Here is a 19,385-nt window from a genome sequence, read left to right as displayed (position 1 = left end):
ACTAATAAGACTTCTTCAGTGATTAAAATCTAATCTAAATTCCTTGTAAGGCAAGATTTAAATTTATATGCCATAAAACTGCCCGAAAGTCGAACTAAATTTCTTACATTTCTTACGATTTTTTAATTCCAAACTCCGAATAGCAAGGATAAATCCAATTATTTTTACATATACAAACGCTTTGTAAAGGCATACAGAGAGAAAAACCTCTTTTATACGTGATAAAATTGTTCTAAATGTCCAAAATATTAAGACTTGACTTTCAAGAAATTAAAGAGACATTTTTCGGTCAAATTCACTCATCAACTTAAATATAGAAAACCAGAAAGATGTGAAGATTATAATTTAAAACTAAATTTATTACAAATAGTCAAAAATAAAATAACAAATCTGATAAAGTTTAAGATATTAAGTAGTCAAATAAATTAAATGTTTGCACAATTACTTTATTTTAATTTCTTATTTTTACTTATTTTAACTATTCACAGATCGATGATAGATTTGACTGAATTAGGTCTAAAAATAAACAACGATAAAACAAAATCCATGGAGACTTTCCATAATACGCCTAACACACAGTCATTTACAGTGAAGAATTACACTTTTGAAAGAGTTTGTAGCGTATCTACCACTACAAAATTACAACACAATTCACTAGTATATAAGACATGTTAACTCGACTCTATGTCGGGGTACCTTTTCTTAGAAGACGGTTGACATGGTCGAATACTGCTCTCCCCACAAGTTCAAACAACTTGGAACCATCATCACTACTTACAATGTTCAATTATTAGAGCGTCGAGTTAAACAACAGGCTTGTCATGACAAATAAATGCTATCAAGGTCTCAAAAACCATCTAAAATCTCGATTTTCTAAGTTTAAAAATAAAACTTAACATTTATTCGACCTATTCTGCTTTATGGGTAATAATCAAATTACATGAAACTAAATTATTGTCCTTTGGACAGAAATTCCTGAGAAAGATATTTGAAGCAGATCATAAAAATAATAGCTATAGATTCTTGTTTAACTTTGAAATTTATTCGAAGTATAAACAACCTGATAGTATTGTTAATGTCGTAAAATGCAATAGACTGCAATGGATCAGACATCTAATTCCGATTTTACAATACAAACCCAGTAAAGCAGCTGTTTACATATACACCGAAGAGCCATTACATTATGACCACCCTGCTAATAACATGTAGGACCACCTTTAGCCCTCAAAACTGCTAGTACCCGACGTGCCATCGATTCCACAAGGTGCTGATAGGTAGTCTGAGGCATCTGGTACCAAGCACTCACCAACTGGTCCTGCAATTCCCTCACATTGCGCGGGGGTAGCGTGGCAGCACGAAATTGGTTCTCCAAGTAGGACCACAAATGCTCTATTGGATTAAGGTCAGGTGAATTTGAAGGCCAAGGCGTGACTTGAAAGTCACTGGAATGTTCCTCGAACCAATCCATGACGATTCGACCCTTATTACCTGGTGCATTATTTTGTTGGTAAACACCATCCCCCGCTGGAAAAGCTGTTGCCATGAATGGGTGAACGTGGTCTGCAACTATGTTCAAGTAGCTTACAAACGTCAGGGATTGTTCTATGAGGTTTATGGGTCCTAATGTGCCCCATGAAAGCATTGTTCCTGGGCGAGAAACCATGAAAACCTGGGCGAGCCCATTGTTACAGATGGAGGGTGGTCATAATGAAATGGCTCTTCGTTGTATATACATATATGTATGAAACATAAGAAGCTTCAATTAATCTTTCCATGTTATTCCTTTTCTGTAAATCCTTTTCTTAATTTATTATTCAAATCGAGACGCTCTTTCTCCCTCCTGCTTTAAAATCCACAACCTGTCTTTTAATCTATTTTTCAGTATGCATTAATTACCACTTTGGAGAATATTCCTCTAATTCATGGGAAAGACTTCTTCCCTGGACCCATTTAACAAACCAATAACAATTACTAAGTTTTCCCTGATTCCCTAAAAGGAAACATTTTACGGATTTACTTTGAAAGATTTTCCCTAACTTTCATTGCACAACGATTTTGTGTCCACTTTGATAACTGTTCTCACTCTAATAATTAATAAACAAATTCTGTACCCTTTTTCGCAGCTCAAGACCACCTGTTTTTATCCTTCCACTCACCAATAATGTATCAAATATTTAATTAAATATGTTTCCTCCCGCCAATTAAAAATTATCATCTACGCTTTTAAATACAGTCAAAAATTAAAACTATTTTAATTTTAACTTTACTTAAATTCCATAAATATGCAAAAATTCTTAAATGCATAATGAATTCTAAAATATAAGAAGATTATTGCAAAAATTATCAATAAACCTTTTTGAAAAACGCATTAGTGACATAAATTTGAAAAAATCAAATGGACGAGTTTAAAAACAGTAATTAATAGAGAAATTTATCACTTTCACGTAGCTTTCTGCAAGTTTATGTACTTATGTACTATGCAGCGCAATTACTATCGAACAACCTCTGTTCTCTGGCGTAGAACATACGTACATAAATGTGCAGGATGCTACATGAAAATGTTAAATCTCTCTATTTACAGGATGTCTTTTTTTTTATTGAAAAACAGCCTTCTCCGAAAGAATGAATTATTGCTTCACACTACAGTAGTATGTGTCGTAATATAATATGATACTATAGTGTGTTTTTAAGCATAGAAACTTTATTATTTTTAAAGCATCATTCAAAATGCACTTTTAAGCTCTTCAGTTTATTGTTTAAAGAAATATTCTTTTATTTAATTTCAACCACCAGACTTTTTTTTTATAAAATTAATGAATATTGAAAAATGTATGCAATATTTGTGACAAATATCAAAAAAATAAAAAGACTAATTATCTTCTACGCTCATAAGTATGTTTTAATTTTGAAAAAAAAGTATTATCGAAGTTTTTATCAAATCTATTTTTCTGAGTAAAATATTATGTCCAAATAAAATTAATTCAAATTTACTTTCTATACCAAACCAAACGTTAAACAGACTGCCAATAAAGTCAACCGAATGTTAAATGTCAACTATTTTAATATCAATTTCGTGTCAGAAACAGAGATAAAAATCCTTTAATTAATGTTCCTTGTCAAACGCTTTTTTTCGAACTTTTTTATTTGATGGAAAAAAAATTTGAATAAAATAATATTCTCTTTTGAACATTCCAACTGACCCCTTTCAAAATCGTATGATTTTAAACAAATGACCTTTGGAATATAAATTAGAATAATTAAAACTCATAAACTAGTTTTCTATCTCGTCGACTATGTCTGTATATTATAGAAAACTGTTTTTAATCTAGACTTCATATTATTATTTTTTATTTTCGCAGGGTTCAATATGGCAACAGTGTAGTCGTTTTGGAATTTTACGAAGAACCTTCAGATACTTGACTCTAGCAGCAGAGAATGCTGTTGAAAGTACTGAAAAGTATAAGAAACTTGCGTGCATGTACAATCGTTTGGGTGGTTTTTACGATATCGAACAATATCTCAAACAAAAAAGCTTTTATAACTTAAAAAATTGCAAGAAATTTCCCAAAACGTTATTGCAAATGAGTGAAATTAATTATAAAATTTTTTGAGATGGCTGAAAAGTTAGTTTCAATAGACCTCTAAATTCAATTTAATTACATTGCTCCAATAGAATTTGATTGCAGAATGAATCGAGAGAAAGTGTGGCTATTTTACAGAAGAATGACTTTTCAAAAAGCGCAATTATCTAAAACATAATTTTTTTAAAAAACAGTTGTCTTATGTAGAAAATTTTAAAAACAGTCTTGTGATTTGTATACACAAATTTTAATTAGAAGAACAACTAAAAATCATATACAATGCAAATCTCCATTTGACAAAATATTTTTATGAAAACTTTATAGTTTCAACGTTGTAATTTTGAAAGATTAGTTTCTAAATATCCAAGTCGAGTTTAGTTCAAAACATTTAAATATCAATTTCTTTACGACTTCATTTCATAAAAAACAAAAGCCCAAACATTATAAGCTCTGAGATTCAAACACGTAGAATTTTCTAAAATGCTCCTTTAGGAGCGAAAAAATTATTCAGATTCACATCAAATAATTAAAGATGTAGAATTCGTTTCTGTCATTTCCATTTCTGAAACGACATATAGCTCAAATCCAAAATATAAGTAATGGCATGGCAGAATTAGGAATTATTCTCGTAAAAAGTATTCCTGCTCATAAAATTCCTAAAAATTTATTTAAAAACTGTCTATTGTAAGATTGAAATTTTTAATACAATTTTAAATCAAAGAAAACAAGACCCGTGGTTCAACTGCATTTTTTTTTTAAAAATTTCAAATCGGAAGTGAATTCATGATTTACATGGAGTTTTGAAGAATTGTTAAATGATAAAAGCTAAAAATAAAAGACTTTGAAATGAAATATTAAAAAACGCTCTGAAATCGCAATGAGTCAAGATTTTGTACCCATTTACATAAAAAAAAACAGAATGTTCAACTGCTATTTCTGACACAAATTGCAGCTCAAATTCAAATTTTATAGCATGATTTAAAACAGACTTTCATAAAAATCAAATTTTTTTTCCGCAAAAATACTAAAAAAAACTCAAATTTTTAATTTCGCAAAAATTCTCGCAATAATACTTTTTTCGCAAAAGTATTTTATGCACATTTACCTCTTCTCTTCACACACTTTTATTATTTTGTCTAAATCAAAAATTTATATGGGTTTTATTTTTATAGTTTTATAAACATTAAAAAATTTTATTTGGACCAAAAAGAAATAAATTTTAGCAAATATCATTTAGTATGACTTGCACGTCACTACAGTTTTACTAGAAATTATTCTCAATATAGCGAGATAATAAAGGTAAGATGGATTGAGGAAAGTAGTAAAGCAAATCTACGAATTGATGAACCCAAGAATCAACGTACTAGTCAATGTGTGAATCAATTTATCAGTTTGTAAATGCTTAAATAAAATTTTATAAACTTATAATATCTAGTAAAGCAATCGGCAATCACAATTTAAAAAATTGAAAAAATCTTTATCTATTTCATAACTTTCCTATTTTTTCACAAATAAACATACGTCATTTTTTGTTATAAATTAGAAAAATCTTTATTAATAAAAATTTCAATTTTAACTTTTAATTCATTAATAAAGAAGGAAAAGTTTTAAATATATTACTTATCAGTTTAACCAAATTACCAAGAACAGTCTTCACCCAGGATCCCCTTGTTTTTTTTTCTGTCATTCATCATTACGAATTTTCCTTTCTTTTCTTAATATAATCTCTTTTCTATAGTTGTAATAAAGTTTAAATTTCACCTATACAAACCAATCTCTAAAGCATGGTTTCATGAAGAAAACAGAAGGTTTTTTTTTATTTCATTATCAAATGTGGGCGAAAATCAGAGTGAAAAAATTGTAGTCAACAGAAAAGCAAAGTTACTACTTGTTAGTTAAAAAAGAACTGTATTCACACAAATTAGTAACGTACGAAACTATTTTCTGATCCTAAGTATTATGACTTTTTTACTTTTTGTGTTGTTATTTGTCACGGATTTAGAAATAGTTCTTTAAACTTACGCGTCTTATGCATATTTAGTATATTAAATCATTTTGCACAAAATCAAGGAAAGGTTCTCGATCTTGGACTTAATTACTTTGTTTAACGGTTACATTTATCTTGTGTTCTTTAATCAACATCCTCATTTTGTATTTTTATGATCATTGTCGAAAAAGAAGCAAAAAAATATCCACTTTAGGGCTTGTGAATTAATATTAAACAGAGGGGAAAAAAACAAAAGCACTTCAAAAATCATTTGAATCACTAGTAGGGAAGGGGACATGGGAAGGAGTCCCGCCTTCCACAGCAGTGATTCGTTAGCTTGCAACATCGTTTTTGTTTTTTCCTGTTTGCTTTTTACTTCATTTTCGACAACACTTGGAAAAGTATATATTTATTGAAGGGGTGGTTCTGGCACAATTTATTAACCTGGGTAATTAATATAGTTTGCTAGCCCTCTCGGAGCAGGATATATTAGGACATTATACTTGTCGCTTGATAGTCCTTGCGCGAAGAGAACCACAGGCTTATGGGGCCGGGTGACCTGCTATGCCACCATCTCTGCATTTAACTTTAATTACATAAAACATAACAAAATTACATAAAACAAGCAAAAAATAACAACGACTTAAACCTAACAGTTTGTCAAGTATGCATGTTTGCAATGAGACTCAATTTACAAAAGCACAATGCCGTTACATAGTGTCCGCAATTAATTATTATTTAGTAGTATTTGTAAGCAGTTAAATGAATTATTTTATCAAGTTTTAACATCCTATTTATAGTAGATTCTATCAGTCCCATCATCCAAATACAAGACTTTGAAGTTAGACTCATCATCATCATAGTTGGTCAGACATCCCAATGTGAGCCAATGCCTTCCTCTGAAGATTTTTCCATGATGACTTCCGATTCACCTTTGATCACCAATTCTTTTCAATTAATTGCGAGAAAATCAGACTCCACTGAGTCAGCCCATCTCAACCGCGACCTTCCCCGCTTTCTTGTTCCAGCGGGTCTATAAAGCAGTATCTTTTTTATTGTATTGTCATCACTCATTCGAATCACGTGGGCCATCCAATTCATTCTATCTATTTTTATGTATTTAATAATATCAGGTTGTTTGTAAATCTTGTACAGTTCAAAGTTGAATCTCCTTCTCCAGTTATTGTTTTCATACAGTTAGACTAAGTGAAGTTAAAAATTAAAAAATTGAGCTAAAAGATTAAATTTTTTCTAGATTAGTTTAAGATTTAAAAACAGTTAATTTAAAATAAGTAAAAACCGGTTGCGCAACAAGAAAAAATTTTGTTAAAAATTAGGAACAATCCGACTGATAAATTTTACTGAACAAATACCTGAGTAATTATGATTTATTTTCTCTTTTAGGAAGCTATTAGCAGAAGACGTCATTAAACAGTATCTACATATTAGCCGTTTTTCCAAAGCAGTGGTAAGTTACTTTTTATTTTTAAACCTAATAATTTTCTCGTATTTCTAACTTCTGTTCTTTTCAAATGTCTCAGCAGAGGCAAAATATACTAGTTTGCCGAGTTCGCCAAATCATTTAACTTCGATACAAACAGCTATTTATAAGCTTATTTGAATGCAAATGTTTTCAATAATTATTAGAACACATAAAATTATCATGATATTCAGATAATTTAGATGAATAAATCTACTAGTTCAAAAGCTCATGAACGGAAAGTACGTAATAGAGAAACGCCTACGATGAAATTTCTGGTCATGAGTTGTTTGCTATACAATTGGATACCTGCAAGGAACGTCATCGTAAGCAAATCGTGGCATTTGTTGATTTAGAAGCCAATTAGTTTCGTCACTCACGCGTAACGTCGCTTACAAGTATCAAATTGAATCTGATTTAAATCACATGGTTGTGTCTAATCAGTTATTCTTCAAGAGTTGCAAGTATCCAGTCCTTAATTCTTATGATGTGCTTTACCTCCCCTTCAAGTTTATAATCACTATACAGAATCACCCTGTATACATTATACTGATTTAAACGTTATTATTTTCTTAAATATTTGATCCAGCAACTTAAGTTTGAATGGAAATAATTTTCTTTTACATTGTGTAGTATTGTATTATTTGGACAGTTACAAAGTTTTTTTTTATTTTTAAATTGCAAAATATTACAAAAATATATATTTAAGAAAGTGAGTATTTATTTGCTGCCTCCAATCTGCACATTTTTTGTTTTTATTTTTTATTTTCGATGCATATTAACCATAGATAACTAAACTTAGTGTTGATATGTAATAATAATGTAACTAATCATTAAAAAATATAAGCATGGTAAAATTATTTTTCCACTCTTGGCAGATGTTAAAAATGTGATCTCTACTAATTGCCTTTTTGCAATAGTTCCATGAACATTTTATCATTCTGCGTTTGCTCGCCCCTTTTTAGTCGTGTCTTCTGTGGGCTTTTTATTATTCAAAATATAGAAGTAAATATTTTAAAGGAAATACGCATTCATCTGTTAGACGAAGGTTACAGCAAATCTCGATAAGTATCAAGTGTGCAGTCATGCTTCTCATATTCGGATGGCAGTTATGAAGGTACTGTAAGTGATACAGTGCAAACTCAACGAAAAGTAATAAGTGTACAGCCACGCTTCTCAAATTCGCATAACAATTATGAAGGTACTATGAGTGATACAGTGTGAGCTGAACGAAAATTAATAAGCGTACAGCCATGTTTCTCATATTCGGATAACAATTATGAAATAACTGTGAGTGATATAGTGAGAGTTCAACGAAAAGTAATAAGTGTACAGCCATACTTCTCATATCCGGATAACAATTATGAAATAACTGTGAGTGATACAGTGTGAGCTCAACGAAAATTAATAAGTGTACAGCCATACTTCTCATATTTGGATAACAATTATGAAATAACTGTGATTGATATAGTGAGAGCTTAACGAAAAGTAATAAGTGTACAGCCATACTTCTCATATTCGGATAACAATTATGAAATAACTGTGAATGATATAGTGAGAGCTTAACGAAAAGTAGTAAGTGCACAGCCATACTTCTCATATTCGGATAGCAGTTATGAAGGTACTGTGAGTGATGTAGTGTGAGCTCAACGGGAATATCTGAAATTCGCAGAACTGACAGTAATCGGCGTGTTGATTTAATATGGGTTTTGATAGTCCCATGAGGGTAATGCAAGTCTCACGCTGTTAACGAGATTAACAAATTTTTTAATAAACGAGGTCTTCAGACAGTAAATCAAACTTAACTATTAAGGAAATTTTAAATCCCAGAGCATTCCTGGGAGCTCTTGTATAATAGGAGAATCTGCTATAGTTCTGCAAAGCGCAAGCCCCACACTCTAGGTGAGGTTTAGGTCTGGAGATCTTGAGCATCACTACATCCTCTAAATATCTTCGGTTTCATTGTATTTCTCGGCCCACATGTGGACCATACTGTATGTGGAAGTGTATATTCATCTATAAAAAAACTGGTGAACCACCGCTTCTGTAGACAATCTTACACAGGTCTTCCAGATCTCCGCCTTTCGTTTCAAAGATGTCAGGGTGCCTCCCTGATATTCCCAAATTATAGGAGACCCTATTGAATTTGTTATGGCAACCTTTAAGTTTCAACAGGCGAAGTAAGCTTGTGTGCTTTTCACCACGTTTTCATCAATTACATACGTCTGACATATTTTATAACATTCTATGTTTTCAATTGAGATATGTTTTAATTGTTATAAAACCTTTCAGAGAACCATCATGTCAGTTATCCTGACGAAACTCTGCATAACTAACCGAATGAATGAAATAGAAATGTTCTGGTACAACAAGGCTAAAAATTTATCTGGATATAGAAAATGGTGCCTCTCAACTTTTACCAGTCGGCGCTTTAATCTGATCATTTACTGGGTGCTAGTTCTGAATCTTGTTCCGATAACAGGCGAAGTTGTAACTCTTTGGCTTAGAGACAGTTCTCAATACAAGATGAATTATCTTCAATACGAGGTTATGGCTTTTGAAATAATCAATGGAGTGTTAGCATTGTTCTACATTTTTGATGCAACTATTGGTGTAAGTTTGCATTTCTTAACATTTATCATTATTTAATGTGAATGATAATAATTATAAAGGTTGTTTTCAATAGTTTTTCGAAACATTTTATATGTTTAAATAACTCTTATTAGTTTTAAGTTGAAATAAAATGTATCAGTAAACATGGGTACTACCTAACAATTAAGTCTTATGATCCCAACGAGATTTTAAAAGCTGTGCTAACTCCATCCGACAAATAATAAAAAACTCTTTTTTTCGTTTTTATTTCGTGATAAAAAAAAAAGTTAACTGCTTATGGCCATGACATGAAAAATATTTTCAAACTTATTCGATCTATGAAATCATTTTATACCATTGAATAGGGGATAATATTTTCTACCTCACACGTTAACAAGCGGAACTCGTAATATAATAAAACTGGTTCCTTACTCACCGCTTGACTGCCTTCATCAAAAATCTATATGGTCTCACGAAGGCCAAAGATATCTTCAAAACTGTGAGTATGGAGCTCATAAGTTAGCTCTAAGCAGTTCTACTGAACTCTAACAGTAGATTATTTAATTATCTACAATTTACAATAGGATTTTATCTATGATCTCATATTCTTTCCATCCCATCATATGAATGGGTGAAAGCCCTCGAGCTTAGACTCAATAACTTTCACAGTTCAATATCCATGACGTGGCTAGGGTCAGTCACAGCTTTAGTTTAGTGACAGGGAATTGAAAAATGGATGAGGAGGAGGGCGAAATCTCCTTTCATTTAGCAATAAAACTTGAAATTTAATTAACCACTATTAAAACTTTATATTCAAATACAATGAACAATTCTTGTGACTGTTTTATTAATGATATAATAATAAGATCTTAGTAAAGTGCAATAATTAATAAGGTATTCATGTTACAATTGTGGAAAATCTCTCCATGCAATGTCTTAATGATTTAATAGATGGGCAATTATATTTAATTAAAAAAATTTTAAAAAAATGGCAAACGTCAATTTTTTAAAATAAAAATTCCTAAAAACCCTTAACTTATAATTGATTTCCGTTTTTTCTCTGACGAAATAACTTTTTTTTCCATGCTCCAATTATCCAGTTGTTCAGTTGTTTATATCTCGTGAGTGTGGTTGAATTAATTTGGATAATCCTAGGTATTCCATAACTTTGAGGCTTATTGTCTTAAATATAAATATCAAAGTAATTATCAATTTTTAACTGATAGATAAAGTTGTAAATCACTAATTTATTTTCAATCATCAGATGCTATACATTTCCCCATTTATTATTTATATTGTTCATAAATCTTTACTACAAAGTCTTATTGAAAGGACTATAACATAAAAACAAAGCTGTCAGATGTAATTTTAGAGCCAAATATATTACCTAAATTGTATAGTAAAACCTTAAAAATTCTTCAAGTGAAACACTATCTCGGAAACTGAGATTAAAGAATTCCCGTTTCGCTTATACATTATTATTTGATATCAAAAGACTTTTTGTTTGTAAACTCCCCCATCCAATTTTTAGAACACGCAGTCTATCAGCTACTATTTTGATCGCTAATAGCAATTTCCGATTAAGTAATTCCCTTAAAAGCAGACCCAGACTTGCTGCTCTCACTGCGTTCCCCATAATCAATCCTACTTAAACGCTTCTAAGAAAGCTGTCAGTTTTGAATAAAGAAAGGTTGCTTCAATGGGGTAAAATCGCCCAGACGAAGTCTATAGGCTACTTAATCTTTTAAATTCATCCTTCAAGTCAGTACAGTAATCCTTGAGAATGAAGTGGCTTTTACTTGTGACAGATTGAAGCGGATGGGTGGAGGCAGTTATGAATATCTGCGGAGAAAGTTTCTGCATGAAGTTCCATTTCGAATTTTCTAGATGTAAAAACTAATAAATGTTTTGTTCTTGACGTGATTTCGTTCAGCTTGTCCGTCAACATATTTAGATGTGATGAGAAATAGAGTCGATGAAAGGAATTTAAAAGTGCCGGATGAAGTTTGTTAGAGATCCCCAATATCTGTAGTTGTATTCATTTAAATCATCACATTATTAAAAAAATTAGAATAAAGTTTTATTCATCTCGAAGATTCTTACTAAAATAAAGTTAAGCTTGAATAGATAAGTATGGTTGAAAACTTTGAATGGGAACAAATTAGCTACGAGATCTCGCTATAGAGTTGAAGTGTTGTTTTATCACTTTAATACAAGAGTGACTTATTCAGAAGGTTAGCAAATATTTATTCACCATAGCTGTTCTATTTTTCATTCAGACTGTTGCCATCCAGCATACAAGAATTGATTTATAATCATCTTGCTTAATCAATTCATTATCGATTAAGAATAATACTACAGAGTAAAATATGCAAATAATTCGACTATGGCAAATTATTCGACTTCTGCCACACCCATACGTCACACCCGTTTATAGGGCGGACCTATTCATACATACATTTATTCATACATACATTTATTCATCCACAGATTGTAATTTTGACCTGAACCCAGAGAATAATCAATCTCCAATTCAGTACTCTCAGAGGTATAATAAGTTATGGGAACATGAAGGACTTTGTGACCCGACAGATTTAACGCGCACCAGTCACCATTTACTACAGGGGCAATCTTCGGTCGACTGTTTTCAATCTTCCATTCTTACGAACGTGAGTTCAGCTTTCTTCCAACCAGGCTATCCTGGCCCCATTTTTTTCTTGTTCATATATATATAAACAATAATAAGAACATTTTTAATTTAACCATTTGCTTTATACCATCATAGGTGGTCTACATGTTGTACCAGCAGTAAGCAAGAGGTTAAAATATATGGATTATTTAAAAACAATTACAGCATTTCAATTTAAATTTTATATTACTAATTTTTTTAAATATTCCATATAATTTTTCGAAAAAATTACATAAATATGTATATTAAATTTTTTTGTTCTTAAAAACTTAATTTTTGAAAAAAATATTTATGTTAAAAAATGATAATTGTGTGCACTGAATAAAACATATAAAATAGTTATCAACCTTTTAAGAAGAGAAAATTAGAAATAAAATTCAATCGTTCCAGCTTGAATTTGAACCACAGACATCCATTACGGAAAGCGGACAACCTAGAACATCACGAATACACATCAGCTGGAAAGTTTTTGTTGCTGAATGAAACAGTTTTTTCGAACAAAACTGATGTAAACTATTTTGTTAGAAACAGTTTTTGTTATAAACTGAAACTTTAATGGAGCATATTACACCCTACAGATCTGGTAGTTCATTCGAACTCTGTCCAAAGTTTCCAAGTATACTCCTTAATTTAAAATTTTCTTTGTTTTAATACGAGTTTTCAAGATGTTTACTTCCCTTGCTAGTGGAAGAATATAATGCAAAATGAGATTTTTCGCTGTTTTATACTTTTTTAATTGCGCAACATTAATTTATTTTACCAGTTCATTAACTTTTCAGAACTCAGAGAAAAAGTCTATAGAGCGATGTGCCTTATTTTTGCTGTAAATCCTTGAATAAATGAAATTGCAAATGACTAAATGTTTTTACTTTATTTAGATAAACTTAACTCAAAGCAAGGTAGTTAATTGTAATTCTCTCACGCATTGTGTGCAGTGAAAAGATATGCATCTGTTATTAAAAGGAAACAGATTAAATTTCAAAAGACACTTTTTTTTTTTTGACATTTGAATTTAAAAGTCAAAATGTGTGGACGGAAAGGGAAAAGTTAAATATGCCTTTAATCATAACCATTGGTATTTAGTTCTAACAAATAAATGAAAAATTGCTATTCACCTTTTTTCGGTAGAAACATAAAATAGATCATTGTCCAATAAAATTTGGAGTAACAAAGCATGTGATATTTTGGAACTTTAATCTATATTTTAAAAAAAATAATTTTGCTAAAAAATAAATTCTGAATCCAGCATTTTTTGAAAGATAGTTTAGTATTTATGCCTTAAAAAAATTCTGATACATCCAAATCAGTTTAAAAATAATTTTTAAAAAAGTAAATTTTTAAAATTTAAAATACAATTTAAAATCTCTACTAAAAATCACGAAAAATTATTCCTTTGAAAATCAGTGTTAAAATCCATTTGAAACTCTAAGAGTTACCCAGCACAGTTTTTTCCAATCCCATTAAACGCATACTTTCATTTCTCACCTTTTTATGTATTTATTTGCAGAAATCTGTAAGGTGATAGTGATCTTCAGACATTGATCTGCAGAACATTATCTATCAGTAAATGTATGTTGAAAAAAATACGATAAAAGATAATTTAAAAATTAATCGAAAATCCGAACGGTATTCATCCTTTCCTTAGTTGATTGAAATACATTTGGGTTCGTTGTTCGAGATTCTGCATAATCCATGGTAGAACTGCAACTCTCTATGACCTTTGCACTTTTTCAAAACAAATATCCTACAAAAGAATCCAGCAAATATCATACTCATTTTAGTTACATCAAACTAAAATCTAAGTTTATATTTTAGATCATTGGACTTGGCTTCCGAAATTACTTTGCCTTTCCTGGAAATATAATTGATTTTTTCATAACTTTGGGAACTTTCTGCCAGTTGATTGTTGCTGTTGTGCTCTTTACCGCTTATAGAAACATCTTTTCTATCGATATCATGTATGTAATTGTTGTTCTAGCTGTGCTGAGAGTCATAAGAATTTTTAGAGTAAGTTGTTTTTGGACAAGAATTTTATAATTTCTACGTTTAGGCTATATTTTTGTTATGAATAAATTAATTTAAACTTTGATGAACTACTATTCAGTCATAATTTTTAAAATGAGAATACTTTCTACCGGATAAAACTCTATTGTTATTATTCCTTATGAATTTAATTTAGAATCTGAGTTCATACAAATCAGGTAGATTCATCACAAAAAGCACAATCATAATAAATTAAAATAAAACGAAAAAAATAAGACGAATTTTCCTTCCAATGTCCACCTGGAGAATGACCTAGGTCATACAGACATCTGAAGAACAGATTTGTTGACCACTCCTTCAGGGGCACCATATCAGGCGGGCCAACGTTGCTCCCACAGTAAGAACATCCATGCCTTGCCCGGGATTCGAACCCGGAACCTTTCTGATGCAAGGGCAGTTCCCTAACCCCTACACAAGCCGCTCGGCAAATAAAAAGAATAAAGAAATAGAATAGACCAAAGGAATAGATTTAAAAAAATTCAAAGAAACAAGAAAAAGAAAAGTGAATTTCGATCATATAGAATTTATAAAGATGTCTAAGATGACGTCACTTCATTTACTTGTGCACTAGCAATCCATTATTGATTAATCAGTTACCGATAGCAAACAAATAGGAATACATACGTTACTTTGTGTTGGGAATAAGAATTGTCCAATAGGAATAACATTTTCACAATTGATTGATTTATTCCACTCGAGTGATATAGTTCAACCTTTGGCTTGGATATCTCTATACAAGTTTTGCCATTCCAATATGGTCTGCCTAATTCTCCACTCCCCTGAGACTCTTGATTCTGCCTGGGCACGTAAGATGATGCTCAATATTCACGTCACCCATTTTCATGGAAGCGCCAAAGCTCTCGCTATGGGAACCACTACTCTTTATGTTTCTCTGCATCGCCTTCATAGATTAAATTAAATTATACTAATGTATCACTAAATATAAAATATGATAATCTTATATTAATTTTTATGAGAAGGAACAATATTTATTAAGTATTCAAATTTCATAATGAAATTAGGCAGAATGAGAAAACTGTGACTTTAAAACACATTAAATAAGACTGTAATTCACATATTATTTTCAGGGGTAATTAGATCAGTGTTGGAATTTAATACCGGTACTTTTTTTAATACCACATGATCTTAATTTGGAATAATTTTGCTAACTGGGTAGTATAACTTTTTTCAAAATTTATTTATCCTGGAATAAAAAACAATTTTATTTCAAATTTACGAAGGGATGGCTCTTGCACTATCAAAAAATATCATTCTGCAGGTAGATAGTCAAACAATATTGAAATTGGCAGAAAGATATTTCCTAAACTATCAAATAGCAGAATTCTACAGATTTTTCAGGTGTAATGATGAAAGAAAATTAACGCAAGGATATCTTTAAGGCTGCCAAATAGCAGAATTCCTTTTCTAAATAGTACAGACAAACGGTTTAACTATATTAAAATTGGCGAAAGGATATCTTTTGAACTGTCAAATAGCAGAATCCCATCATATTTCACATTTCATTTCATTCTTTCATATTTCAAATTGTTTTTCCTATTGCAGGTTCTCCTTGTTGGCATATTTCAAAATATTATGGACGAAGCGTGTTCTGTTATTTACAATGCGTATGATTTAGCCATATCATTCATTGTTGCCAATGAAGAAATCTCTAAAACTGCGCAAAAAATTGTCAATTATGGACCAAGTGCTGACTCAGCTCAGTCTACGGCTGAAAACAACATACTTCAGGTAATTATCAATAGTCTGTTTAAAATAAGGTGGAAGATAGTCATAGTTTAGTATATTTTCAAAAAAAATGCTACAAAATAACAATGAAAATCTTTGAACCGTAACAAATGCTATGTCTACAATTGGTCGAATAGTTCCTGAGAAATCTAATTTTGAAAAAGTCGTATTTTTGAAGTTCGATTTCTCTTTAACTAGTCGAGCGATTTCCTGAATTTTTTTTATTTTGCCATTTGCAATAACAGTCATTAAAATGATGTTTAAAGTCGTATACCTTACAATTCAAATTTTTATTGACTATTGATAAATAAGATAATAAAAATATTTGCCTAAAGTTAGATTTTGCATGGAATCATCTTTAAATTTTTTCGATTCACTTAAAAAGTTCTCGAAATATTTTGAAATGCGCAAAAAGTAAAATTAACATTAAGGGGTCCAAACTTAAGAGTGCTCTCCTGACCAAAGTATTAAGACCCTTATTCCCCGAATTACTGACACCCCCTATATTTTGAAGTCATAAATCCGAGTCTGTCTATAAGAAGGTATGTTTAGTTAGAGAAAGTATGTTTTTATGTCTAATTTCATAACTTAAAATATCGAAAGCACTCAAAAAATAGCATATTTGAGGTTCATTTATTTACTTATTTTTTTACCACTGTACATTGTTTTGAGTACTATAAAAAGAAATTCAATTTATGTACTGGGATATAAAAGCATTTCTGACGATTTTTAGTGTGGAGAGAAAATGAGTTTGGCACATTGAGAAAACGGCCACACACATAGGTACTCATATTATAGAGCTAAAGTTCTTGTGACGTTGGTTCTCAGCACACGATTTATCGAACGAATAAACACTGCAGGTTTGGTATTCAATCCACCTTCCTTCCTGCTGTCTGTTTATCTTTACTTTCGTTCATGTTGTAGTGAGAAGGAAGGCCAGTTAATTAAATTTTCATCTGTCAGGACTTATCAAAGGACACTTACATCAGTTTTCTGTCTATACCAAGAAATCGAGCATTTTCTATACCCCCTTTTTTCGCAATAAACCAAAGATGGCTGCAAAAAAGTTAAAACAATAATAAATAGCCACATTTTTGTATTTATTATGGTATTATTGATTTCCAAGCAACTAATTTTGAAAGATGACATTTCAGGCACGCAAATTAAATGTTTATTTTTTATTTAAAAAAATGCTTTCAAATGTTTAATTGACATTTTTTATTTTATTTCTTTTAATACACCAATGACTCCTGTTAGTCTAGGGATTTTGTTCTCTTTCGTGCAAATAGGATGCTGCAATGCATGTTACAGTAAAATAGAATCTTCTTCGGAGAAGACTGACACGACTCATTATATCCAGACTGTACAGTGCTCATCTTTCCCAAACGGTGGTTTTGGACTTATTATGTAGTGTTTTGAACTCATTGTGAATTCAAACTACAGTTGCCAACAAACAAGTAAACTCTTGATTGCCAGCAAGCATGTTAACTCTTGACTGCCAGCAAGCATGTAAACTCTTGATTGCCAGTAAGCATGTTAACTCTTGACTGCCAGTAAGCAAACTCTTGATTGCCAGTAAGCATGTTAACTCTTGATTGTCAGCAAGCATGTAAAATAAGGCTTTGATTCCGAAATGACTGATGCCCCATATAACACTTCGTTTGTTGAATTACACTGTCGTCTATATCAGTGGCTCCCAAATGTTGTTCCACGGAACCCAAGGGTTCCGAGAAAGGAGTTCAGGGGTTTATGGACTGAAAACTTTATTAGAATACGTATGACAGAAATAGTGCCGACCGGCCTGTGTAGGAGTTAGGGAACTGCCCTTGCATCAGAAAGGTTCTGAGATCGAATCCCGGGCAAAGTATGGGTGTTCTTTCCTTTTCTGTACTATCTATCCTTACTGTGGGAGCAACGTTGGCCCACCTAATGTGGTGCCCCTGAGAGAGTGGCCAACAAATCTGCCCTTCATATGCCTGTGTGATGCCCAGGTGGGTCATTCTAAAAGGTGGAAATAGTGCCGACCGGCCTGTGTAGGGGTTAGGAGCTGCCCTTGCATCAGAAAGGTTCTGTGTTCGAATCCCGGGCAAAGTATGGGTGTTCTTTCCTTCTCTGTACTATCTGTGCTTACTGTGGGAGCAACGTTGGCCCACCTAGTATGGTGCCCCTGAGAGATTGGCCAACAAATCTGCCCTTCAGATGCCTGTATGATGCCCAGGTGGGTCATTCTAAAAGGTGGGCATTGGAAAAAACAAAAAAAAAGAAATAGTTCTTTGCGTACGAAAAGAAGCTGTGAAGAGAGGTGCTCTAGAATGTTACACAACTAATTTCTAAATCCGTGATTCATAGTAAACTATATTGTTCGATGGTGGCCTGTGAAGTTGGCTTTTTGGTCAATATATACGATGATCTCAAATCAGGGTTTGGCCAAAAGGAGGTTGATCATTAGGGTTCCGTAGTCAGGAACACTTGGGAACAATTGCTCTATACCTAAACTAATATCATTTTAATTTAATAACATGGATGGAGTTTATTTTAATTCGCATTTTGTTTTCCCTGGAGAGTTGAAGAAGCATGTGCAGCATATCTTCTTTTTTTCGACTGCTATGTTTCCACTTAATATGTCAATTAGAAATTGTGAGCGTATGCCCATTTTCTCTGTATACCTATCTCCCTTTGACTAGCCCTTATAAATAAATAGTTATTAAGAATGAGCCAGTCTTTTAGTTGAGAAAATAAATTTTCTTGGACTAGTAGCACAGTAATGATCAGTTTCTATGAACAGCAAAAAATGAGTCAGTGCTGAGTCACAAAAAGCAAGGGTTTTATATTTGTTTGCTTGCTTGCTCGGTTGCTTCGTTTTGTTTGTTTGCTAGCTTGTTTTTTGTTTTCTTTGTTTGTTTATATTTTACATTTTGTTTTGCAAGTTTTACTTTTCTGGTGGCTTTGTTTGTTGTGTTGCTTTTGTTAGTTTTTTTTTATCCTAGAAAGTTTCGTCTTCCGCTGTACTGGTTCAAGAAAACAAAATTAAAAATATCAAAACCAGTTTGGTTGTCAGATAAAATTAGAAAAAGATGAGAAAAATTTATTCTAAACCATCAGAAATTCCAATTTTGTCGAGCAAGCTAGTAACGATGTTTTTAATACCGCCTTCTGAAATAACGATTCGTCGGATTTGATAATGTTCTCTTATTCACTTTTACGTATTAGTTCACTACCCAAGTATTAGAATGTTTTTATTCCATTTCTTAAAATGTTTCTAAATCA

General features: G+C 31.6%; 1 protein-coding gene across 1 annotated transcript in view; it reads left to right on the top strand.

The window, feature by feature from the left end:
• The window catches only part of LOC107438514 (sperm-specific sodium:proton exchanger), an 86,619-nt gene that overhangs the window by 41,658 nt on the left and 25,576 nt on the right, over positions 1–19,385 (top strand). The window contains exons 10-14 of the mRNA XM_071181066.1: positions 3,360–3,457; positions 6,973–7,036; positions 9,341–9,661; positions 14,145–14,336; positions 15,936–16,121. Coding sequence (XP_071037167.1) covers positions 3,360–3,457; positions 6,973–7,036; positions 9,341–9,661; positions 14,145–14,336; positions 15,936–16,121 — 861 coding nt within the window. The remainder of the gene's footprint in view (positions 1–3,359; positions 3,458–6,972; positions 7,037–9,340; positions 9,662–14,144; positions 14,337–15,935; positions 16,122–19,385) is intronic.

This window comes from Parasteatoda tepidariorum, chromosome 5, assembly GCF_043381705.1.
Source record: "Parasteatoda tepidariorum isolate YZ-2023 chromosome 5, CAS_Ptep_4.0, whole genome shotgun sequence".
NCBI classification, from domain to species: domain Eukaryota; kingdom Metazoa; phylum Arthropoda; class Arachnida; order Araneae; family Theridiidae; genus Parasteatoda; species Parasteatoda tepidariorum.
This window is presented reverse-complemented; position numbering and strand designations above follow the sequence as displayed.